The sequence below is a fragment of the Equus caballus genome, chromosome 19, assembly GCF_041296265.1.
Source record: "Equus caballus isolate H_3958 breed thoroughbred chromosome 19, TB-T2T, whole genome shotgun sequence".
Taxonomy (NCBI): Eukaryota; Metazoa; Chordata; class Mammalia; order Perissodactyla; family Equidae; genus Equus; species Equus caballus.
Genome location: NC_091702.1, coordinates 42250911 through 42276757, shown reverse-complemented (window position 1 = coordinate 42276757; position 25847 = coordinate 42250911). Strand labels below are relative to the sequence as shown.

Genomic DNA, 25847 nt, shown 5'->3' with positions numbered 1-25847 from the left:
ACGCCAGTGGCTGGACGTTGCTGGGAACCAGGTGTCAGCTCAATCTAAGGAAGAACTTTCTGAGTCAGAGTTGTCCAAAGATAAAATGAGCTGCACTGGCAGATGGCGAGCTCCTGGCCCCTGGGGTTGTTGGAGAAGAGGCTGTACAGCTACCTGGTGGGCATGACAAAGTCCCTTCCAGACCTAGTAGTCTGTGAATCCACAGGGGCTGGTCTGCTGGAGGCGGCAGTTCTGGGTAGACTAGTCTGCTCTGCTTTGGCCTGGCATGAGGATGATGAGGATAATCAGGGAAGAGTGGTGGGAAGGAGCCTGGTGATGAGGGAGTTGAGACTGGGGGTACGAGTGGGAGGGAAAGGGATCTCTAGGGCTGCCATAACAAAGTGCCAGGAACTAGGCGGCTTTAAACCACAGAAATTTAATGTCTCACAGTTCCGGAGGCTAGAAGTCCAAAATCAAGGTGTTAGCAGGATTGGGAGCTCTAAAGAAGAATCTGTTGTATGCCTCTCCCAGGTTTGGGTAACCCCAGGCATTCCTTGGCTTGTAAATGCATCGCTCTAATCCTCTGTCATCACACGGCGCCCTCCTCGTCTGTCTTCACATGGTCATCTTCTTATAGGGGCATCAGTCATATTGGAGTAGGGTGGGCCCTACTCCAATATGATCTCTTATTTAACTAATTAGATCTGCAATTACCCTATTTCCAAATAAGATTACTTCTGAGGTACTGGGGGTTAGGGCTTCAACATATATTATTTTTAGGGGAACACAATTCAACCCATAACAGAAGGCAACTTGCTTAATCTCTGAGACCTCCTCTCTTTCCATCTGTATAACTCTGATGCTGGCACCGCATGGAGATGGGCTGGGGGGCTGGAGTGGATACCAATCCCTCTGCCGGCCCTATTTTGACTTCAGATACAGCATAGTTCTGAGCTTGTTCCTAGGGCTTTGAACTTCTGCCCTTTCCTTTACTCCACAGAATCCACTTCTCACAATATCCACAGCACCCCCAATCAGGGCATCCACATATCCCGATACTCTAGAGCCTCAAACTCTTGCTCTCACCAAAGTCCTCCCTGAGATCCTTCATTCACGCTCAGAGAGGATAACTGGGGGAGGGTGTGTGGCGGAGGGCTTTTGTTTTTCTCCTTTGGGACTCATCAAAGAAAGACCAAACAGTCCCCAAGGCTTCTGGACTATTTCACCCAGTGTAGGACAGCTGGTTACCTTCAGGGAATTCCCTAGATTTTTTGGAGGAACACATTATAAACCACAATTCTAGGAACTTCTGCCAGTAGTACCTTCCATAGGGTTACCAACATAGAGGAGAATGTGGTAAAAATGGGAAACACTAGACTTGGACATAGTCCATCCACTTCGGGCTATGTGACGGTAGTGGTCAGGTCACTTCCCCTCTCTGTCTTTCAGCTTCCCCAACGGTAAAAATAAGTTAGACTATTTCAACACTGATATTCTATGATGTCATAAAAGTCGATATTCTATGATTTCATAATAGGTCTCCAAGGGCCATTCCAATGCTGATATTCCATGATTTTATAGAGAATTAAACTTTTTATGCAGGTTAACTGAAAGGAAAGAGAAGATAGACATCATTTCTCTGAAAGTCAGCTAACGTCTTTGGGGAATGATGGCACCTTCGAGCCTCAGTTTTCCGATCTATAAAATACAGAAATAACAATATGGACCTCATAAAGCGGTGGGAGTGAGCGTGCTTGGAGAGATGTACAACTCTACACAGGCAAGCCAGGAACGTCCCCAAGTTTCTCCGCAGCAGCTCCTGGGCTCCCTGGAGCCGAGCCGGGATAGGGGCGAGTCCACCGAGAGGGCCGGGAGGGGGCGGGGCGAGGAGGTTGGCTTTGTTCTCGCCCCGCCCCCGCCCCCCCTAGATATCGCGAGAGGGCGGGCCCGCTTGGCTTCGGCGTCGGCGTCGCTCCCGCGCTGGGGCGCTAGGCCGGCTTCTCTGGGGTGGCGGCGGATAAAGTGCCGGTGGCCAAGGGCGGGCGCAGGGCCGCCAGCCGCGCGGCGTCGGCTGGGCGCCAGAGCGTCGGGGTGATTGTGTCGTGACAGCGACGCCGGTAGCCGTCTCCGCGACAGCAGGTGCGGCTGCTTTAGCCCCTAGCGGGCTCGGCGGCTGCTTGGCGAGTGTCTGCTCGCGCCCAGCCCTTTCCTTCCTGGACCCGGCGGGCGCCAAACAGCGACGCTGAGCCGACCGCCGGAGCGGCGGGCAATGGCGGCCTCGACGGCCTCACACCGGCCCATCAAGGGGATCCTGAAGAACAAGAGCTCCACGACTTCCTCGGTGGTGGCCTCGGCCGAGCAGCCCGGCAGGAGCGTCGACGAAGAGCTGAGGTGAGAGCGGAGGGGCGGCCCCTCGTCCCCGGGGCGGTCTGGGAAGCCGCTCCTTCGCGGCCCGCGGCCTCGCCCTCCCTTCGCCGCCGTTACCGCCCCGACCCCGAGCCGGCGCGGGCCCCGGGCGGGCGGGGCGGCTGTGGGTGCGGCTCCGGCGCCGCGGGTCTCCTCCTCCGGCCGGGCCCGGGGCTGGAGCGATCGTCAAGAAGGCAGGAGCTGTGACGTTGATCGTGTTTTCCTTTTTTTTTTTTTTTAATATATACACATATATAGTATTTTTTAAACATCCATCGTGACCTTTGAACTTTCGGAAATTGGGAACGTTAAAGAATCAGATTGAAGTTTCAAAGCTTCACCTGTTAAGCTTTTATTTCTTAACCTCGTATCTGAGCTATTTAAAAATTCTTCAGTAATTAAAGTGTATTTTCTTGGCTTGGGAACCCTTTAAGATCTAGTCTCACGTTAGGGCGACCCCTCCAAAGAAGAGAGACTTTCTCCGTTTTTCTAATTGCCCTTCTTTCGCAGTCATTCCTTTTTATGTGAACATTATCAAAAGCATCATGCCACGCTCTTCTTAGGTCCTCGATTGTCGTTCTCTCTGCACTGAGAGAAACCAAAATTCTCCGAGTCCTTGATCTATATGTAATGGAAAGCTGCTTATTGCTAATTATTTTTGCATCTGCAGCGACAGTTTGAGTGCTTTCTCGTCTTTGTTCCTCTTGAAAGACATATGAAAGCTCAGAACAAATCAGAGTAGCAACTTACAATGATCCAGTGATAATTTAGCTGCTCTTGCATGCTCACAGATACACATGTAAAAAGATGTTGACCCCTAGAATTGTGTGTAATAGTAAATAATTGGAAACAACCCACGGTCCATTAATAAGGGCTGGTGAAATACTAATTATGGTACATTTGTGTAATAGAACAACATACCAGCCCTTGAAAAAGAATGAGATAGGTGTTTATGCACAAAGATATCCAAGGTGCAATGCCCAGTGAAAAAAAGTTGCAATACAGTATACGTATATAGTGTAAAATATACCATTGGGTTAGAAGTTCTAGGGAGCTTGGGTGTTATACTGAAAATATAAGGACCCTACATTCTGGAAATAAGGCTTAAGAAAAGTTATCATTGAATCTATAAAGTCATAAAGCTAAAAATGAGGATGTTTATGAAAACTTAGAATGTTGGAACTAGGGCACACCTGTTTAAAGGATCATTTTAGAACTATAAAAGGAACTACTACTTGGTGGTGGCAAATTTATGGGGATTTGTGTTACCCTGAAGAAAACGAGTTGGATCACAGCTTAGAATCGTGGCTTGTTGGAGTTGGAAAGGACCTTAGTTTGTCTAGCAGCTCCCCCACGCCCACTCTCTTTTGGATGCTTGACTCTTACCTTCTCTAAGATGCTGTTTTCCAACTTCTCTTTGGGGTCAGATGCTTCATATGGGGTTGAGAGGGTGGTGGGCAGTGGTTGTAGTTCATGGAACTAAGAAAGCAGAATCTCACCAGAATATAGCTATAACAGGAAGACCAAGATAGTTCAAAAAGAAAACAAACCATAGAAGGCTCTTAGTCAACTTCAGGGTATTCAGCAGCAGAAGTATGGTTCTCACTGGCATTCATATTATTTAGCTATTCTCCAGTGTGTGCTTCTTTTCGTTTAGCTACCAAGTTCTTATTATTTTCTTAAGTCTTTCTCCGCTTCCTTAACTTGTACTTATTCTCAACTTTGATCTGCTGCAATTTCCCAGGGCCCCAGACTATGGGTTGGCCTCGCTCTATAATTGACAGGGGTTTCCCTACGGGTCTTTCTGCCTCGAAAGCCACCATACTAGACTGACTCACCTACAAAGGGCTCCACCTGTAGGAGCTGCTGGCAGGGAAGATTCACTTAAAAGGGGCCTTTTGCAAGGTGGGTGACTTTGATTGACTGGTCTGTTAAAGGATTATAGTCCTGTCTTCAAAGAGAGCTACCAAGCCCTAATTCATTGAGGTTCATGGTGTTTGCTTCCCAGTAGTAAAAGAGGATGGGCTTTTTCATGATCAGTGTTAGATGATTGTAAAGCAAAGAAACTAACTCTGTTGGTAATATAGTATAGATTATTATTTATGTAACAGCTCATGCAAACAACATTAGTGACTTTATGAGAGCCTCTTTGAACAGAAACTATAAAAGTATAGTTGAACACATTTAAAACAAACTTTTTGTAATGTTTAATTTAATTACAACTAATATTCCCCCTTTTGTATAAAAGGCTGAAAATAGCTCTTTCAATTACAATGCATTTAAAATTCAGAAACTAATAAGTGTAATGGTTTAACTTTAAATGTTGGAACAGAGCGTAAGGCAAAAGAATCTCATATTAATGTGAAAGTGACCAGGGATCTAAGTCAGTTGTCACTGTTCTCTATGGTTATGTTCTGTAGTCACCACAAACACTGAATTAGTGAATACTGAACCATTGCTCCTAGGGGAAGTGCAGAGTTAGGTTCCTGCAAGCCTTTGGTAAAAACACTTTGATCAACCAATCAATACATAGCCTTTTTAAATTTGTTTCTGTTTAAAGACACCTTATTTAATTTGTATTGTTGATTCATTAACATGGAACATGTGGCCAACAGCACTGTGACTCACGCCTGAATGAAACTGATCTAACACCTATTTTCTCCATAAGGCACATCACAGCCTGCTTTTGCTTAGGATCACTAGACAGCACTTCAGCACTGCCCTCGGTTAAACAGCGAATTCACCAACAAAAAGCACACAAACGCAAAAACCATGGTACTAAATAGATTGCAAAAAGGACACTTGTTTATGGTATGATTGCTGAAACAAGAAGGTAGAGTCTCACCTTGTTTAACCTCGGCTGGGAATGTGTGCATCCGGCAACTCAAATTTTTTCCTGTTCTACACATGTCTGGGGAGACCGAGAGAGCTCAAGTGTTGATTTTGGATTTACAGGTAAATTTTAGCAGGAGGCAAATTTGCAAATACAGAATCCACAAATAGCTATACCTTTTATTGGTGCCTTTTTTGTGTAAAATGCAGTGGTAGTTTCCTTTTTCTGCAAACCTCCCCCCATCAGTTGTGAGAGGATGTTATTTAACATAACATTTTATTTAACATAAAGAGATATTACCAAGGGATTTCTTTTTAAGGCCAGAAGTTGAGTTGTCGTATTCCAGTGGTCTCTAAATTTTTTTTTTTTTTTTAAGATTGGCCCTGAGCTAACATCTGTTGCCAATCTTTTTTTTTTTTTCTTTTCTCCCCAACGCCCCCCAGTACATAGTTGTATATTCTAGTTGTAGATCCTTCTAGTTCTGGTATGTGGGACACCGCCTCAGCATGGCTTGAGAAGTGGTGGTAGGTCCATGCCCAGGATCTGAACCGGTGAAACCCTGGGCCACCAAAGCAGAGCGTGCAAACCTGACCACTCAGCCATGGGGCTGGCACTAAGCTTTTTATGGGAAAAAATTCAAATATGTTTGTTTATAATTTATACATATACAATATACACTTAAAATGAGGTTTATATAGGGCTGGCCCCGTGGCCGAGTGGTTAAGTTCGTGCACTCTGCTGAAGGTGGCCCAGTGTTTCATTGGTTCGAATCCTGGGCGCAGACATGGCACTGCTCATCAAACCACGCTGAGGCAGTGTCCCACATGCCACAACTAGAAGGACCCACAATGAAGAATATATACAACTATGTACCGGGGGGCTTGAGGAGAAAAAGGAGAAAAAAAAAAAAAATCTTTAAAACAAAAAAAAATGAGGTTTATATAATGCCATATTTCAAATAGGCCTTAGAATTTTTTTCATACTGTTGTTAAAACTTTTTTGGTGGGGAGGATGTCTCAGTGCTGTTATTTTCTTATTGTTCCCATTGTACTTTGCGTTGGTACTATTATCTTCAGTGAGTGGTTTCTTCTGGTCCATTTGTCAGGTACTCTTTTTTTGAGGGTTAGTTCAATTGAAACTGGGTGGGATCTGTAAATCCACATAATTAGGCATAGAATAAATCTCAGTACATTGCAACACACAGTTCAACTAGTTAAAACACTGTTATCTCCTATGATTGTGGAAGTCTCATTCTTTCAGGATATCTTGAATGTAGTGCAAAGCTTGTGAACGTCTAACCTAACAGACCCAGTAAGTGTGTGCATTTCATCAAAAACAAGACATCATTGATTCTAAGAAGTACCATGATTTTATGTACCACCAAGAAAGAAAAAAATACTGTCAATTGTAAGATGCCATCCATTTTAAGATACAGTCTGTCTTCAGAGATATTAAAATGAGAAAAATATGCATTTGGAGTCATTGAAAATAGGATATTAAGTGTCACTAAAGCTTACCTTATGAGAAGTGTTATAGGTTAGTGATTAATCGGGGGCCAAATTGCCTGGGTTCACATCTCTTCTGCTACTTATTAGTTTGTGACTTGCAGTGAGTTATTCATTTATACCCGTGCCTTTAGTTAATAAATGTAAAGTGTTTCACCCAGTACCTCACCCTCAAATGTTAGTCTTATTCTCGTAGAAATAAATACAGAAATCTCATTTTTCCCACATTTCAGTGGGTGGTTTTACACAATGTGCTTTAGGGTCACTACGTTCAATTCAGATTCTATAGTAGTCTTATGTAATGTGGGCAAATTCTGCTTGAAAAAAATGTGCTTGAATTAATTTCCTTTAATATAATTTTTTATAAGCATGCTTCAACTTTGTCTTTTTCTACCTATAAAAGGATATGGAATATAGTCAAAGGCTCACTGAGTAAAGTTTTCAAAAATGACTTTTTATTTACTAATTGCTTTTATTGTTAAGTCTTACTAATCCTTCAGTAATGGTGTCAAGCTTCAAAGTCTTGTACTTTGTCACCCTACATAAACTGAATCTTCATTTGAAGAAAGAACCATTTCTTGAAATGTGTAATTAAAGTTTAACACCTTGAAGCGAAATCCTGCTTCCCACTCCAAGCTCAGCTAAAACTATCAAAGAGCAAGTCACAAGCAACGAGAAGTACGAGTAGGTCTTCGACATGGTATCATATGAGCTATCCAAGTGAAAGTGAGAAGTGGTGACTTTTCTGGACTAGATTTAGGCTGCAGGAAAACCAGTCACCCAAGGGGGAGGGGAAACTGGAAACAGCAGGTGCTTTCACCCTCACAGCAGATTTGCAGGGTAAGTGGTGGTGCCTCTATTTTTTGTAAGTGGGGATAATGACCCAAAGAAGGTCGCAGGAACAGTTGGTGATCATGTTGGGATTAAAGTGAAGTTCACTCCTTGGGTTTTGTTACTCCACAACTAGCGTTCATTCTACCAAAACTTTAGAGATGCTAATTTCCATATTCACCGTCCTCTGCCACCTGTTTCTTCTACTTCACTACTTTCCACCTAAGAATTCCTACCATTCTTTGAAACCTGTTGTTTTATGCCCTTATTTAAATTCATGTCTTTGCAAGATATTGTTATCTTCTTTGGATCTGAATAATTATAAGGCATTCTTTTTTCTCTTAGTATTGTGTTGAAGTGGAGTGAAGCTTTGAATATGTAAAACTTTAATTCTGTTTAAAGTGGAAAGTAAACTAAATGGCAAACTAGGAAAAATTAGGGCTATAGGTAATGTGCTTTACACCTTATATATACCTTTGGATTATATATAATGTGGTTTAAACCTTCTCTTATAAATTTGTGTGAGTTCTTGACATTTATATAGATGTAAAGAATTGAAATTTATATGAAAAAAACTCAGATTTATAAGAAGCTTTCAATAGATAGGCAAAGATGTAAACATAATTCATACAAGGAAAGTAAAATAACAAGCACTTTTTTATATTACTCATTAGATTATGAACAAAGGAATAACACCAAACATCTTTTAAATACCGATTTGTACCTGCTCAGTGGAAAAAACACACACAAATACCCAATCCTGGCAAAGTTTGTTAATTACCAGGGACATTACAAATAGTCGTCTCTTTTAAAAAAGGTATATGGCATCATGGAGTGAACTCTAAAGCTCTTGACAAATTTTAACCCGGATATGCCTGTCTAAAAACTCATTGACTGGAATATGCACAAATGTGTTCATTTCTGCCTTATTTTAAGTAGGAAAACCTCAGATTCAATCTAAATATCTAATATTAGGTGACTAGTTCATTATTAAATATTATGCTGTTATTAAAAAGGTAAAGAGTAGAAAACACAAGTGGCTTATTATGATAAAATATATATACTGATAGCTTCCATATCAGTATGTGTTTTTTATATACTGTATATACTGTTTTTTTATATATACACAGTATATGTAGTTTCATATATACTAATAGCTTATGTATTTTTTCACATATATTATACAGAGTGGAAAGAATATGAAGAAATCAAAATTGTTAATGGGTTAGGGTGCTGGAATTATAATTATTCAGCTTTATCCTGGATTTTAAGAAAATATTTCTGCTTGAATTGTACAGTTCTTTTTCTTCTGTCATTATCTCACAAAACAGATTTAAAGGGTGTTTGGGTTCCACCATTAGAGATACCTCTTAAAGTCCAAAGGTCCGTCTTCAGTCTTGTATCCTAAGCAATAATGATGATAAATTGTCATTTTGATTCAATATTGTTGACATCATTTAGGAAATAACTTGTTTTATTTTGAGATTAGGAACCACCCAACAGGTCAATAATATGTGCTTTAAAATAAATATTTTAAATTAAATAATTAAATATTTTATTGTAATACACATACAGAAAAGTAATTTTAAAACTTAAGAAATTATTATAAAGGAAACAGTCTTGTAACTACCATACTGGTGAAGAAAAAGAATGTATTCCATCACCTCAGAAATGTGTCCTGCCCTTCCAGTCTCCTCTTCCCCCAATGTAACCACTATCCTGACTTTCCTGGTAATCTCCTCAGTATACATCCCTACACACTTTAGTTTTGCCTGCTTTTGAACTTTATATAAATAGAAATGTGCTGGTTTTATTTTACAGTATCTTTAATAGGAAATATTAATAGGACTGTGTATTAACATAGGTTTTATGAAACTTTTGCCTTTGCTTTTCTGTTTCTGACCTGGTCTTAACTCTGGCTGTCATGTCAGAGGCATGTCTCTCAAGAGGGAACATTTAGTTACTGTATTATGGATCTCCCTTCGTTTATTAATTGAATTGCTTTCTTCATAAAATTAATCTATTTCTCTTAAAACTTGTATATGTTTCTTTCATTAACCTACTAATCGAAAGCTGCTTTGTCATTTCTGCTATCTAACATCTTTAGAGGTGTATCTCTTTTTCACTGAGTTTCCTTATATAGAATATGATCGTGAACAGACTTAATCGTTTATCTACGAATTTCTGCAAATTTAGAAGGCAGACTATTTATAGCAAAATAAAATGTCTGAAACTTAGTTAAATAGACAACTGATTGCTTTTTAGAAAACTCATTCTATGGGAGATCCTAAATATTTCAAAATCATTTAAATTTTGAGTCTTGCAGGACAAAAGTAAAAGGCATTCAGTAGAAAAGCAATTTAAATATCTTTTCAGAATACCTTATCTCAAGCCGTTTTCTACAGTGCTGAGTGAGATCTGATTTCAGGGTTTTTAACCCCAAACTTTATATTTTAAAATCGTAAAAACTCCTTATATTTGTATGGTGCTTTTATGATTTGGTTTCATGGACATTATTTCAGTTGATTCTTTCAACAACCCAGTATCATTAGAAAGACGCTTATTAAAACTCCATTTTGGGCCAGCCCTGGCGGCCTAGTGGTTAAGTTCAGGGCACTCCACTTTGGTGGCCCAGGTACAGTTCCTGGGCGCAGACCTACACCACTAGTCTGTAAGTGACCCTGCTGTGGCAGCAGCTCACATAGAAAATGAGGAAGATTAGCAACAGATGTTAGCTCAGGGCGAATCTTCCTCAGCAAAAACCAAAAAAACACACAAAACTCCATTTTATTATAATTTCCATGTAGACTAAATATAACCTAAGAGAGGATGTTTGTTGGACTTGCCTGTAGTCACAGGACTAGTGGAGGATGCCTGGAACTTAAACCTTAAACATCTATCCCAGTTTTGTTGTGGTTTTTTCCCCCTGCCACAAGACCAAATATTGCTATGATAGACTGTCAGAAACTAAGCATCTAAAGAAATCAGTATTGTAAAGCAAGGTCTGTTTACCCGGTCTAGTTGATCATGTTTTTTTTTTTCATACTGGCAACATTGGAATTTGATTAGTTGAAAATTCAGGTGAGTTCCATGCCAAATGAATAAAAAAGCAGTTTAACGAGAAATCTTGTTTCTGTGCCTAAAATTAATGACCCATATGTCTTAATTTTTAGCTGCTTATAAGCTTTTAAGATTTTGACTATTTCATGGTGAAGAAACATTAGCCAGCTTCTGACTGTTTTGGGGGAAAAGTGGGAGTTGTAGTCTCAGTCACCTGTGGAGTATGTCTAGGCCAGTCTTTGCCTCTTGATAAAACAAAGGGTAAGTAGGCTTGAAAGGAAGTTGTAGTTAAAAGTACTTAGTCTGCCATGGAATATTGCTCAGCCTTAAAAAAGAAGGAAATTTTGACATATGCCATAACATAGATGAACCTTGATGACAGTAAGTGAAATAAGCCAGTCACAAAATGACAAATACTATATGGGTCCACTTACATGAGTACCTAGAGTGGTCAGATTCCTAAGGACAGAAAATGGCGTGATGGTTGCCAGGGCCTGGGATGAGGGGAGAATGGGAAGTTTAGTGTTCAAGGGGTACAGAGTTTCACTTGGGAACGATGAAAAAGTTCTAAAGATGGATGATAGTGATGGTTGCACAACAACGTGAATGTACTTAATGCCACAGAACTATACACTTAAAAAATGGTTAAAATGGTGAGTTTTATGTTACTTATATTTTACCACAATAAACATATGAAGAAAAATTGCTTAGTCTGAAATAGGAACACTGTGGGCCCTTTAGGGTAGAAAGCAAAAGAACGTAAGGTCAGTCTCACCTGCCAGAGTGGGCACATGCAATTTTTTAAGGTGACTCAGAGCATGGAGAAGGGAATATGATGGTAAAATTTAAGTATGTCATTCTTCAGGAACATTTCAGGATCTGGGTAGATTTAGGAAAATTTAAAAATCTGTAGTAAAACCTCACCAATGTGGACCACATGGAGAAAGGATGATTTGAATCTGTAAAATCTGCATTCTTTCTAAAGTAGTTTTATTTTTGAGTATATAACCAACTCAAAAACTGTGTACATATATTGTTGGCTGGCAGAGAGGTCTTTGATGTCCTTTTTAATGCTAGATAAGGATTTGTAATTAAGGCATTTAATTATTGAGCACCTTAGTAGTTGTGGGAATATTTTTTGAATGGATATTAACAGATGTTCACAAAGCATTTCTATTTCTCTTAAGTAGATTTATCCCAAATGATTTGTATTGATACATCATTTCTTATTTTTATAATTTAAAAAAACTGAACTATAAGTTTATTTACAACCTGCATCTTTATTTAGTAGTATCTGAATTTAATGGAGTTTTCTCTGTAGTTTTATGTTCTGATTCTTTTAATTGTTATGGATATCTCCGAAAAAATTAGGTCAGAGAAATATTCCTCTTATGTTTTTTATCAAACTGTCACTAATATATAATAAATCAAAAATCCTTAACTACTGAGATCAGACAATGTGTAAATTTCAGTTTTTGCTGTTTTTAGTTCTATAGGTCAAATGAAAACTAAGCATGTCATAATGTAGTGTTTTTGAATGCCTGGTAAAGATTCTGAATAATGTGTTTTTAATATGTAGGCACTAAGTAATCTATAAAATATTTACTGACATTTTATTGTAATTCTTTATGGCTTTTTCCCTAGTCAATTTCTATTTTAAGAAAGCAGATGTAAAAATAGAAGTTAGCAGTCAAATAGAAATTGATACGTGGGATTTGGCTATTTGTGATTTTTGTATGTGCACATTTTTTATCTTTGACTGCTCTGATGGAGGAAAATTCTTTTTCATTTTAATTTTAGTAAAAAATCCCAGAAGTGGGATGAAATGAACATCCTGGCAACATATCATCCAGCAGACAAAGACTATGGTTTAATGAAAATAGATGAACCCAGCACTCCTTACCATAGGTAATGTGTAGACATCATTCCTTTTCTGACTTGTTCCCTTTTGCCTTTAATATGCGTTTCTGGATAACAGCCAATTTGAATTTGTTTGTTTTTACATTTGTTACTGGAACACTAATTACTAACCCAACTGCATATTTTTATGTAATAGTATAAGTATTATGTAACTTTAAAATTATAGAATCCACTTCGTACATTATAATTTTAGTAGTAAATGTTTATTTGTTGTACCTCAGTGGTCCCTAACTGCTAATGATGCACACAGGTTAGTGACTTTTGCCTTCCTTAAAATAATCTATTTATAAAAAGGAAGATGAAGATGGGCTTGTTTGCTTCCTAAGTAGGAACCAGAAGCTTACTCGGTGTTTTGCAGAAAAGGATAACTTCACAAATGGTAACTCTTTTTTAACCCATTCAATGACAAGTGATCATTACTACTGTGTCTTTATTTTTTAACTTACACAATGTAGTTCAGATAGTTGCATTGTGATTGGCAGTTTTGAGTCTTCTAGAATGTTTTCACTGAACTGTAAAGTGACAGCATGTGGCAGTAATTAGTATTACCCTATACCCTAACTTGTATGGAAAAAAATAAAGATTTCCAGAACTGAAATATTTTGTCATTGAAGTAAGACAACATAAATGCGGAAGTTAGTATTAAAATAGAGTTATGAAATTCTTTAAGTCAGTGGATGAAAACTTTGAAATATAAGTTGAGATAACTTGGTAGTAGTAAAAACAAGAATAAACACAAAGATTCTGACAAGGGTAGAAAGAAATAGTGAAATAGGTACAGATACTGAAACTGAATATTAATAAAGCTTGAGAGAAGGAATAAACCTATCATTTATGAAAACTTTAAATCCTTATTTTTCTCCTAGTTATAAGCATATAGTTTAAAACATATCTTAAAACTTTTATTGTCCCAGAAGCCAAAGTCAGGGCTTTCTTCTTTTTCTGTAAAGGTAGTAGACATCCCTTACTGATCTCTGTTGGTTGGAGATAACTATCCTAGAAGAATTAAAATCAGTCATGGTTTAAAGAAATAGCTGTAGCCGTTATTTTTAGATTGTTTAAAGTATTGTAAATCTGAATGATAGATATTTGATACTGCTTTTTTTCTCTTTTTCACATTACCCATATCCTTCCTCTGAGAGTCGCTAAAGTTATTTGATCCCTAAGCAATCGAGGCTGTATGTATGTACAGATATAAATGTTCAGCTTTTATCAATTTAGTGCTCAGTTTTATCAATTCCTTTTATGGAATTTTCTGTTCTTTTTTTCTTCTTTGAAGACTTTTATTTAACAGAAGATGATACTTTTTATAGAAATACGTTATCCTATGTAAGAATCTCACTCTAATATAGACACACAAACCCATAAATATAATTCATCTGTTAATTTTATAGCATAACCTAGAATTTTCTATGGAACAATTCTACAAATTGACAGATTATTTTATCCTCCTCTGCTTAATCATATCCAGTAACGTACGTGAGTTTATTTCAACCCTTGGAAAAAAAGAGCATCATTTAAACTATAGCACTTATTTAACTTGTCTCCTTAACTAACTAGTAAAGGTATAAACAAGCAATTTTTTTAATATATAACTCAGTTCTGCTTTATACACCTTTCAGTGGCTTGAGAATTAAAGATGCCCAACTTTGCAATTAAGTGGGGAGCAAATTTTCATTAGGGGGTAGATTGGGTAAGCTAAATAGCTTTTAAACTTCTTAAATTAGGTTTTTAGGATCAAATTTATTGTTTTACCTAAGCTTATGTCTGCGTAGATCATTTGTCTCTGTCTTCAGGTTGATGTACAAATACGTTATCTAAAACCAGACCGTGGCGGGGGGGATTTGCATTGTTTTTCCCTCCCACTGGATGGAATAATTGAAGTATTTCAATTTTTTTCAGATGATTCAAGTTTTCAATATTTATTTTCATGGTTGCAGTAGTGGTTTTTTAAATCATTTGAAGCCTTTTCTTGATTTGTGCTATGCTTTTAAATATTTGCCTTAAGTAGAAACTATTTAAAATTAAACTTCAAAGATGACAACAGAGCTATAAATATGTTGATATTTTAACTAAGTCAGTAGAATTATGTTTCTCTACTTTGTTTTTCTGCTTGAAAAGTTGTAGTTCAGGTATTAATTATAATGTGCATGTCATCTCAGTATGGTCGGTGATGATGAAGATGCATTGAGTGATTCAGAAACCACTGAAGCCCTGACCCCAGATATCTTAGCTAAGAAGTAAGTACTGATGACAGTAAAGCATTTTCACTTATGCTGTTTTTAATTGTGCAAACTTAAAGACGTTTTACTTTACTCATACAAGTGTAAATAAAAAATACATGCTAAGTTTATCTTCATTTTTTATAGTCTTGTTTCTAGATGCAAGTGACAGAAGGGTTAGAGTGCCAGAGCCTGGTGCACCGGATTCCTTGTGTCAATTCCCTATGTTTTCTCTTTTTTTAAAAAAAAATATCCTGCCACCTGGGTTTTAAAGATGAAATGAGAAAGGCAAAAATAAGTGAATTTGTAAAACTCTATTCCTTTACTCTTCATTGATTTGTCACCCTCCACTCTTCTTATTGTTTATTGGTTTCTACACCCATTCTCATTCTTTTGCTTTTTATTTTCCTCATCAGATTATAGCTAGCATATTTTGATCTTTAGATGTTTTTATGAGACTCAAAACTTGAAAAAGACACTCAACTAATATGACAGTATCACCATGTTGATTTGTAAATGATTCTTGTACAGATTAGCTGCTGCTGAAGGCTCGGAGCCAAAGTGTCGGCTTCATGAACAAGAAAGCAGTGGAGATGAGGATAGTGACCTCTCACCTGAAGAACAAGGTAGTTTCTTTCTTTTACTGCTTTCAGCATTATGCTAGTAATTTTTGCTAAAGTAAATCCAGTATTTGGGAGATTGTCAAATGATTTTCCTTTTTGGGAAGTGGATGGTGGGAGATTAGGGAGCTTGATATTTATAATTCAGATTCTACTTGTGTGGATTTGTTGTATAACAGCTTTTTTCCCCTTGATTTCAAGAATTTGGGAAAATATTACCTTTTTAAAGTAATTATAAGTGTTCCTTTCTTTGTACTTTTTTCAGTGCCTGATAAAGAGTAAATGCTCAGGAAATACTTATTAAATTAATGGTTTTAGAGTCATTGAGTGTGTGGATGGTCTTCAAGTGGATAGCAGTAAGAACTAATTTCCCAATTGCTTGTGTCTTAAAACAGTGATGAAACTTACCACATGAACCAAGATGGTCACATGTAGAGTGAAAATTTTTATTAGGTCTCATCAAACAAAAAGAACAATAGTGTCCTAGAAAGGGGAGATAAAGACAACCCTCTCCACGGGGCTGGAAGAGGCTCCTGTAGCCCATACAGCACATACACAGTACAGGATTACTACCTGCCCATGGCTTCTGCTTGCACAAGTAACAGTGGCTATCTGTTGAGGGAAGGAGAGAAGGAAGATATTCTACCATGTTGCTATTTATACTTTTTGAACCATGTGAATGTGTAGTCTTCTCAAGAATTAAAAATTGTTTATATGGTTTATTTTCAACTATTTTTAAAACGAAAAACCAAGCCTATATGTAGGGAACAAGCAAAACAAAAACAAACCACACCTTCATAAAAAAGAAGAGAGTAGCAGTGTAGTTGAAACCTTGAAATGCATGACTACCTGTACTGTAAAGAAGTTGAGAAACTTTAGAACTAAGATTCCAAACATTTGCTAGTTAACTGTCAGGATCTTTGTCATGTGTAGCTGCTGAGGTATAATTTGCTGTTCCTTCCTGTGATCTTCAGAATATAGCTTATTCAACAACTATGATAGTCTGAGCTTAATTGTTGTAGAACAGAGCAGTTTTACATATAGCATAATCTCAAGTTGTATTATTATCTCTTCTACCCTCAGTGACTTCCTGACTTATTTCCCAAAAACATATCCCAAAAGGCCCTTGAAAAGACTTTCAAATAGAAATTGTTTCTGGAGCTGGTTTTCATTATTCTCTAAAAACAAGATCTATTGAGAACAAGGAATTTATTATTAACTTGTATTGTCAGTTTTTATTAGGGGGTTTTTCCTAAAGTTGTAGTTCCATGAATTAGCCAGCAGGGGGAACTATTTGACCAGTTACAATTGTACAAATTGGGTTCCCACTAGTAGAGGTATTGATGCATCTAGGTGTTTATTGCTTTTAAATAAATTGCATCTTTGAAAATCTTTGTTTATTGACAGAAATTCTTAGAAAAAATTATCTTGTAACTGATAGCATGATAATTAAGAATTTGGCTATGGAGTCGGTCAGATCTAAGTTTGTCTTAGGTGTCACTTGTCTTATTTTCTTAATTTCTCTGAGCCTCAGTTTCCTCATTTTTATAAATTGGTAGCTATAAAAATTGGTGAGTGTTAAATGAGATAAAGAATTTAAAGCAGTTAACACTGCTTCTGGCATATTGTAAGTGCTCAGTAAGTATTAACTTTTAGTAGCTTAAAATAATTGGTATGGGGGCCGGCCCCATGGCCAAGTGGTTAGGTTCGCGCATTCCACTTCGGTGGCCCAGGGTTTCAGCGATTCAGATCCTGGGCGAGGACATGGCACCACTCATCAGGTCATGCTGAGGCGGCATCCCACCTGCCACAACTAGAAGGACCCACAAGTGAAAATATACAACTCTGTACCAGGGGGCTTTGGGGAGAAAAAGGAAAAATTAAAAAGAAAAATCTTAAAAAAAATACTTGTAACTATTTAAAAGCTATAAAAGTCTGCTATGTACATCGCAGAATTTTACTATATTTTCATATACTTTATTGTCTAAACTTAAAAAGTCACTATTATAAATAGTCCCATCAGACAATAGGCATAAATTGAGACTTCCCTGGGCAAACTGGGACATGTGGTCATCCTAACTATATAGTAATTGAAAAAACAGCATATACAACAATATATGGTTCATTTTTAGAAAAAATCTAAAGTTATAAAATGTTAATGGTAATGTCTTGAGTGAGAAAATTGAGTCACTTTTTTTTTTTAAATTTCTGCCATGAATGTGTGTTACTTTGTAATGAAAAAAAAGGCATTAGCCTTTTTAGTAAATTTATCTGGTATTAGAGCCAGTTAGAACCATTTTTTTGTTTGTTTTTTAGTATTGGCTTTTACATCATCTGAATACTTGAAAGGCATCACTAAAAATTTAGTCAAGAGGATTTGATCTTTTTATTGGTCTCTTTTTTGATTTTACTTCCTCTACAATATGGTGCTCACAAATTGTGAAACAAAGCACAAAAGTAATTTATAGGTAGAGAAGCAGAAAGATGCCTGGCAAGATCTTGGTAGTTTGAAACAAATGTTTATGGGACGATGATATGGATGTTGGTCTCAGAACTTCCCTTCTCTCAACCCAAATAGAGGCTGAAAATTAGTGGAATTTTTCTTTATTAGTAGTGACATGTAGATCAGTAGTGACATGAACTGTAAATGCGTGTTTTTAAAACAAATAAGTATAGATGATGATAAAAACTTGGAATTAGAGGACGTTGAGAAAGTACTTTGATACCCTTATTTTGAGAGATTTCTTTATGCCTTTTTGGCATTAAAATATTTTTATGGGGGCCTGCCCAGTGGCGCAGTGGTGAAGTTTGCATGTTCTGCTTCGGCGGCCTGGGGTTCGCCTGTTTGGATCCCAGGTGTGGACATGGCACCGCTTGGCAAGACATGCTGTGGTAGGCATCCCACGTATAGAGTAGAGGAAGATGGGCACGGATGTTAGCTCAGGACCAGTCTTGCTTAGCAAAAAAGAGGAGGATTGGCAGCAGATGTTAGCTCAGGGCTGATCTTCCTCAAAAAAAAAGAAAAGAAAAGAAAGCTGGGGTAGCTATAATAATTTCAGACAATAGATTTCAGAGCAAATATAATACCATGGAAAAAGATCATTTCATAATGATAAGTCAATTCATCAAGAGGATATAATAATCCTAAACATTTATGCACCTAATAACAAAGCTTCAAAATATGTGAGGCAAAAACTAATAAACTTGTGGGACAGCTCTGGTGGCCAGGTAGTTAAGTTCAGTGTGCTCCACTTCGGTTACCAGGTGTAAACCTACACTGCTCTGTTAGTGGCCATGCTGTGCTGGCAGCCCACATACTAAAAATAGAGGATGATTGGCATGGATGTTAGTTCAGGGCCAATTTTCCTCAGCAAAAAAGAGGAGGATTGGCAGCAGATGTTAGCTTAGGGCTAATCTTCCTCAAAAAATATATATATTTTTATGAGTATCATAATAAAACTATGGTGACTGAGTTTAAATGCTCTTGTTTGGCAAACAGTTGGCAATTTTGCATCAGCCTGCTTTTTTGTTTTTTAATTTACTGGTCTAAGAAATTTTAAATGGTTGATCGTTAAAGAGCTATTAATAAAATATCAGTTATATTGATTTGCTGCTCGTTTTATGTTTCTATGGTGAAGACTATAAATGAAAGAGTAGTCTAGAATCACTTCACTATTCCTTATAACAGGTTTTTCTTAAAATTATTCTGGGAATGAGGTTATGTTTTTAGCCAGCAATGTTTTAAATTGTGGCAATTTCTTAATGGATAATAAGAATTTTTAGTGGAATTTTTCTTTATTAGTAAAAATAAAAAACTTGAAACTATTAAAATTACCCCGTCCTTCCTTGACCCAGAATTCACCACTGTTAATTGTTGAGTCTTATTTTCTCTGTGTGTGTATATGCATGCATGCATGCATATGCATGCAGGCTTTGTACATTATGTATGTTTGTACATTTTATATGTATATATATAATTTTCCTGTATCTTTAAATTTTCTTCCCAAGTATAACTACTAATGGCTTTTATTTCTAGTCTCCCTTTAAGATATACTTGAGGGGGGCCAGCCCGGTGGCGCAGTAGTGAAGTTCACACATTCTGCTTTGGCGGGCCAAGATTCACTGGTTCAGATCCCGGGTACAGACATACGCACCGCTTGTCAAGCCACGCTGTGGCAGGCGTCCCACATATAAAGTAGAGGAAGATGGGCACGGATGTTAGCTCAGGGCCATTCTCCCTCAGCAAAAAAAAAATAATAATAATAAAAAAAAGAAGGATTGGCAGTGGATGTTAGCTCAGGGCTAATCTTCCTCAAAAAATAAAAAAATTTAAAAAATGGCTGGCCCCATGGCTGAGTGGTTAAGTTCACACGCGCTGCCTTGTGGCCCAGGGTTTCACCAGTTCGAATCCTGGGCGCAGACATAGCACCGCTCATCAAGCCATGCTGAGGCGACATCCCACATGCCACAACTAGAAGGACCCACAACTAAAAATACACAACTATGTACCGGGGGCTTTGGGGAGAAAAAGGAAAAATGAAATCTTAAAAATAAAAAAACGTAAAAAAATAAAAAAGATGAACTAGCAGAGGTTGGCAAACTTTCTGTAAAGGACCAGATAGTAAATATTTTAGGTTTTCTGGGCCTAGTGATCTCTATTGCTGCTACTCAGCTCTGCCATTGAGCACAAAAGTAGGCTTAAGCATTACAAACACGAATGAGCATGTCTGTGTTCCAGTAATACTTTACTTACCAAACGTGGGCTGTAGTTTGCCAGTCCTTAAGCTAAAGATTTCCTAAGCCTATTTTTTGTATCTTGTAGAAAAAAAGCGACAGTTTGAAATGAAAAGGAAGCTTCACTACAATGAAGGACTGAATATTAAATTAGCCAGACAATTAATTTCAAAAGACCTACACGAGGATGAGGAAGATGAAGAAATGTCAGAGACTGCAACTGGAGAAAGTGTGAATATGGAAGCATCAAATGAAGGTTAGATGTTTTGAAAATATCACTGAGACTCTTGTGATCCTTTGTGCCTACGTAATATACTTTATTTTATTTTAAACTTATGAAGAACCTCAGAAAATTTTGTTGAGATTCACTTATTATGTCAAAGTTTCTAAAATTTCAACCCTTGTGGCCAGTTTCAAAATAATAAGGTTTTCACGCCCAGAGTGATTTAAAGACCATCTGTTATGTTATACAGCTGGTGTTTTTTTTTTTGGTTTACTTGCCCCTAAGCAATGATGTTTATCTTCGTGTTGAGCTATATTTTGTTTTTAATGTTTCAGGTCATATTTTATCTGTCATAATCTAAATTAAGGTTTAAACTGTTTTAAAGAAACACTTTTGTCATGGAAGATTTGTTTTAATATCCCTTCAGGTACAAAATATGTCTTATCTTTCCAATGTTGATTCTTTTGACTATTGGATTAAGTTATTGGCTGATTTTTGGTTTTGTTTTCTGTCTTGAACAACCAGCCCCTGCAGCCTACCAACTCTTCTTGATCAGTCCTAGGACACAGCTTTTATTTGTTTATTTTTAATAAACTGTTATTCTGATATTCAGAAGGTGAATAGTCTACACCATTAATGGAGATTTCATGCTTGTTTACCTACTCTTTGTATTTGCAAACTTAGGCTTTTCAGTTGAGATGTAACTTATTTGTTGTGCCTTGGATGGTTAAGTCTTAGGAAAGTAAATAATTATTATATTATTGTTTTGATGAGCATATATGAAATATGAGTAATTCTATGATAGAACCTGATGACCGTGTCTCAGGATTACAGCTTTTTTTGTTATTCCATATTTTGCTTTCAGCCTTTCAGTTTGTTCCTTACATCATTTCATTTCTATTTAATACACCATAGTCATTTAGCTTATATTTAGCTTGAACAAACTTGATTTTGAGTAATTCTTATATGTCTCTCTCTTCTTCTTCTTCAATTTATTATCTGTTTTTAGATGACCTGTCTCCTAATTGGTCTTTGGTTTCCCATTGACCTAGGTCTTGGTGATTTCTTTTGATGTATTCAAAGTGAATGTTTCTTTGGTTATAACTTTTCGTCAATTTCTACTCAGACTTTCAGTGTCATTTCTTAGTGACTCTGGCAAAGCACTGAGAATACCCCTCATTTGCCACTGAAATCTGCACCAGCACCACTGTGCCAGAGATTAAAGGGCGTTCTTTTATAAGCCACAGCTTTTGAAAAATAACTCTGGCCGTTTTTCTCTCTCTGCTTGTAAGACATTAGATTTCATACACTTAGTACATAAATATATTTTTTCATTTAAATGTAATAGCAAATGATTAAAATTTGTGTTAGCTTAGTGCCTGATTTTTCTTCAGTGGAATGAAGTACTCCTTACATAGGAGTATATCCTACTTAGCTTCGTAAAGTCCACAAAGATAGGAAAGACTACATAGTAACACATAAGGAAGAAAGTTTCTTATTTATCCTCTACCCTTTTTGGGCCCTTAAAAAATTCTTTACCAGCTTTTAAAATCTCCAGGTTCTATGGAACCCATTAGTCTTTGAGCATTTTCATTCTCCCTCTCCCCCCGCAGCCTTGCCCGTCCCCACCAGTTTTATTTCAGTTTTTTAAAAAGTGTCATGTTTAGACTCTGAGAAAATATTTTACTGTTTTGAGATCATAAATGCAGGTCTTTTTATAGCTCTGGATGTTTGAGTTGTAATAAACTCTTAGCTATTCACCTGTGATTTATGCACAGAAATGTTAAATCTGATTTGTCCTGTCCCCAAGTAGACACTCCTGTTCCGCTCTTCAGAGTATTTAGGGAGTATACAGATTTTCTTTCTCTCAGACTCATTAGCCTGCATGTAATATACCTTATTTGTTCTCTATATTTGTTTATCATCCATGCTCCTGAAAGGGAACTTCAGCGCAGGTAGTTCCAAGGTTGGCAATACACAACAAACAAATTACGTTGACTTTTTTTGTTTTATCTTTGCAGGATCTACTACAAGTGACCAACTGCAAGACACATCACAGAGTTCATAGAAGAGATTTGTCCAACACTGTAACTGTCAAATACAAAACCCTGTTACTATACTATACTGCTTGTTCTCTACAATTCGACTCAAGTACCAAATGCATACCAGTTATTATATATTGCCAAGAATTAAATAACTTTAGAGACTAATTAGACTGAAAATTCCTAATTGATACATATATTCTCGTGCCTAGTACTTCACCACAGATACAGCATAATGCCATCAGTCCAAAACTGCATTACTTTTGTAAGAACACTGGTTAATTTGTATATTATATAGCTTTTTATGCTTTAGAGGTTAAACAGTACCTTTGGGGCGGGGGGGTATCTAATTTATTTTCTTCACTTCTAGATATGATAGCTCTTATAAAAAGTTTTTTTTTAATCAAAATCCATTGGAACAACAGATAATATAGACTGATAAATATTCAGTCTGAAAAGTATTTTAACACGTCTTCAACTTGATTTGTCTGTTTAGTTGAAAAGGATTATAAGAGTTACTGTTGCATTTTCTGACCTCCTACCTTTAAAATTCCTGTTGAGTTGCTTTATGTTTACAAGGAAAGGATTGAACTTTTTCTCATCAAAACTAGCTTTTTTCACAAATTATCAGGTTAAACTTACACCAACGTCTGCTCTGACTTTTCTTTGTACACTCAATGGGCAGACTTCAGATCAGTTTTTAAAATATAGTTCTAATACAGTTTCACCATTCCCTTTATTTACCTTTTTTAACCTCCTGCCTTTGTTTCTTACTCCTTTCCGCACATACGCACACAATCCTTTTTAAGGATCATAAAGATCGTCCTGACATTGGGCACTCTTCCTTCTCTCACATATTCTGTCATTTGCTGCAACAATGAAAATCTTGTTTTGACTATCAATGCCTGTTAGCTCTTCTAATACAGGGAGACAATGGATTGAATAGTAGCAGTACTATAGACAGGAAATATAATTCAACTGCAGAATTTCTACACCTCTCTGATTTACAGCTTGCTTATTAAATTGCTGTTATTAGTTTATTGTTTGACTTAATTAGACCCTAGAAAACAACTAAGAGGTTTTTTTGCATGATGAGAGAACTGTGTGTAACCAGTGATATGATGATAGCTCCTGAATGTATAGACAGAAGTTAACCTGAACACTTTTTAATTTAAAAACTTTAAATAGTCCCTACTTTAAGGAATATGATAATGTATATTATGACAAATGTACTTTATTCTTCTAGTACAGTAAGATTTGAATTTTTTTTCTGAATTGAAGTGCAGGTCCTGTGTATCTTGGTTTAGTGATGGTTTCATTTGTAGTCAGTTATTTGAATCTTAATTTTTTGTTAGTATCAAAAGAATCCATTATTTGAACAGACTTTCTACATAATTTCTGTATGTTGTATATATGAAATGGCTTTTAGTGAACAGCTTACCTTCCACTTGCAAGTTTCTGGAAATATCAGTATGTCAAAATAAAAAGTGGGAGAATTCTTTGGTGTTAGACAAATGTTTTTATTATTTTGAATGTCTTTTTTTTTTTTAATGGGATCCAATCAAAGTACTTCTGAACTGCAGGTATACTATTCCAACTAAAACATATTAGCTAGTAATACTGCTGATTTATAAATAAAACAGTGTTTATCTCTGCTTTCTGAATTTAGAATGTTGAGATATTCTTATCTGTTTAAACCTATTTTGGGGGATTTAAGCTTATGCATATGCTGTGTACATATGTTCGTGCACACAGACCTCTTGGTTTTCTCATTTTGAGTTCTTAGAAAGTATCCACGTACTCTCTATTTGTAGCAATAGCTGCTGCACAGTGAAGAAAAGGTGAGACCTTTAACAACTGATTATTTTGGTGTTTTCAACAAACTTTCTTGAAACTTAAGTCACAGGCAAACTTATTTCTGGTTTCAGGAAGTTCTAGATAGTTATCTCAGAGGAGTAGGACAGGATAATAGCATGTTCAGCAGGATTTTAGGTGGTCAAATGTAACTGAGTATAACTGTTTTCATCAAGTCATGAGTTCCTAATTGACATGGTATTGGATTATGCAAAAAATGAACTTTTAGGATTCAAGTTAGGTTTTCCTTTGGAGAAAGTTATCTGTCAATGTTCAGTTCTAGCCAAGGTAGATTTTACATTCAACTTTTTAATCAATATCACTTCCTCTGCTTAACAATTTTGGTGTCATCTTTTCTGTTTATTCATTTTTCAGTCTGAAATTCAGCAGTGATGCTCTTTAAAATCCAAAACATATAATGGTATAAATGGATTGTTAAGAATAACTTTAAATTGAAGATTAAAGCAAAGTGCCATTTTCCCTAGACTTTCATTTTGTTTACATTTTTTCCCTTTAAATTAGTACACTAAACATGTCATAATAAAATACAGTAATCTGACAATTGCCTGTGTGTGGATTTTATTTCCTTACTACCCAGCTGTGGCAGGGCTGTGTTCCATTGGCCAAGTGTTCTGGATGCCAGGAGAGGCTCTTAGTCTACGTTGTCGCAGAGTAGTTTGTTTCATTGTGATAGAAATGATAACAAGAGCTACAATTTATTGAGAACCTGTTATTTGACCTTGCCCAGCATGATGCTAGGTCTCTAATGTATAATCTTCAAAACAACTGTGCAAGCAGGTGTTCTCAGCACTTCGTAAGTGGGGAAAATGCTCTTGGACAACTTATTCAGTCTCGATTTCTCATACAAGCTAAATGACAGGATTCAAATCCAGATCTAACTAGATTTCATGCTCTTTATCCATGCTTTTTTAGATGTAGAAAATTCTCTCATTTTAGAAGTTACACCTTACAAGTAAATTTTATTTGAATTATTGATAGACATCGTGTGATTTAGGAATAGCATCTTTCACATGTTTAGTGTTTTTGTTTTTTATTTTAGTCTGAAAAATTGGAAATTATTTTGTTTGAGGTTTATATGCCATTTAGGAAAAATCTCAAAAGCACAAATACTCAGTAGTTGGAGATGTCTAAATGCATGTGATTTGGTTGCATTCTGCGAGTTTGTTTCTAAGCAAGATGTTTCAAACTCAGACCATGATTTTTTCATAGAATCAGTGTTATAAAGTAAGTACCAACCTAGCCTATAAAAATTAGCATATACTGGGTGCCAGCCCCATGACCGAGTGGTTAAGTTCGTGCCCTCACCCTCCGCTTTGGCGGCCCAGGGTTTCTCTGGTTCACATCCTAGGCGCGGACATGGCATTGCTTGTCAGGCCACTCTGAGGTGGCATCCCACATACCACAACTAGAAGGACCCACGACTAAAAATATACAACTGTGTACGGGGGGGGGGGATTTGGGAAGAAAAAGAAAGAAAAAATTAGTATGTACTTAAACTAGCATTTCCCAGTGTGTACTGTGGAAAGGATTCCATGAGCAAATAAGTTTTGTGCATGCTATACACTTGATTCCCCTATCCCCTTGGAGATTTATTCTA

At 36.9% G+C, this 25847-nt stretch overlaps 1 protein-coding gene across 1 annotated transcript; it reads left to right on the top strand.

Annotated features, from left to right (window-relative positions):
• The first annotated feature begins 1457 nt into the window (after positions 1 to 1457).
• On the top strand, positions 1458 to 24791 carry PPP1R2 (protein phosphatase 1 regulatory inhibitor subunit 2). Its single transcript, XM_001500822.7, has 6 exons — positions 1458 to 2370; positions 12415 to 12522; positions 14697 to 14774; positions 15288 to 15382; positions 20199 to 20366; positions 22355 to 24791. The coding sequence occupies exons 1-6, from the start codon at positions 2249 to 2251 to the stop codon at positions 22399 to 22401; spliced, it is 618 nt and encodes a 205-aa protein (XP_001500872.3). The 5' UTR covers positions 1458 to 2248; the 3' UTR covers positions 22402 to 24791.
• Positions 24792 to 25847: the final 1056 nt, after the last annotated feature.

Coding starts and splice junctions, on each gene's coding strand:
- PPP1R2 (XM_001500822.7), top strand. CDS start 2,249: ATGGCGGCCTCGACGGCCTCACACCGGCCCATCAAGGGGATCCTGAAG. Junction 15,383..20,198: donor CCTCTCACCTGAAGAACAAG/GTAGTTTCTTTC, acceptor TGTATCTTGTAG/AAAAAAAGCGACAGTTTGAA. Junction 20,367..22,354: donor TATGGAAGCATCAAATGAAG/GTTAGATGTTTT, acceptor TTATCTTTGCAG/GATCTACTACAAGTGACCAA.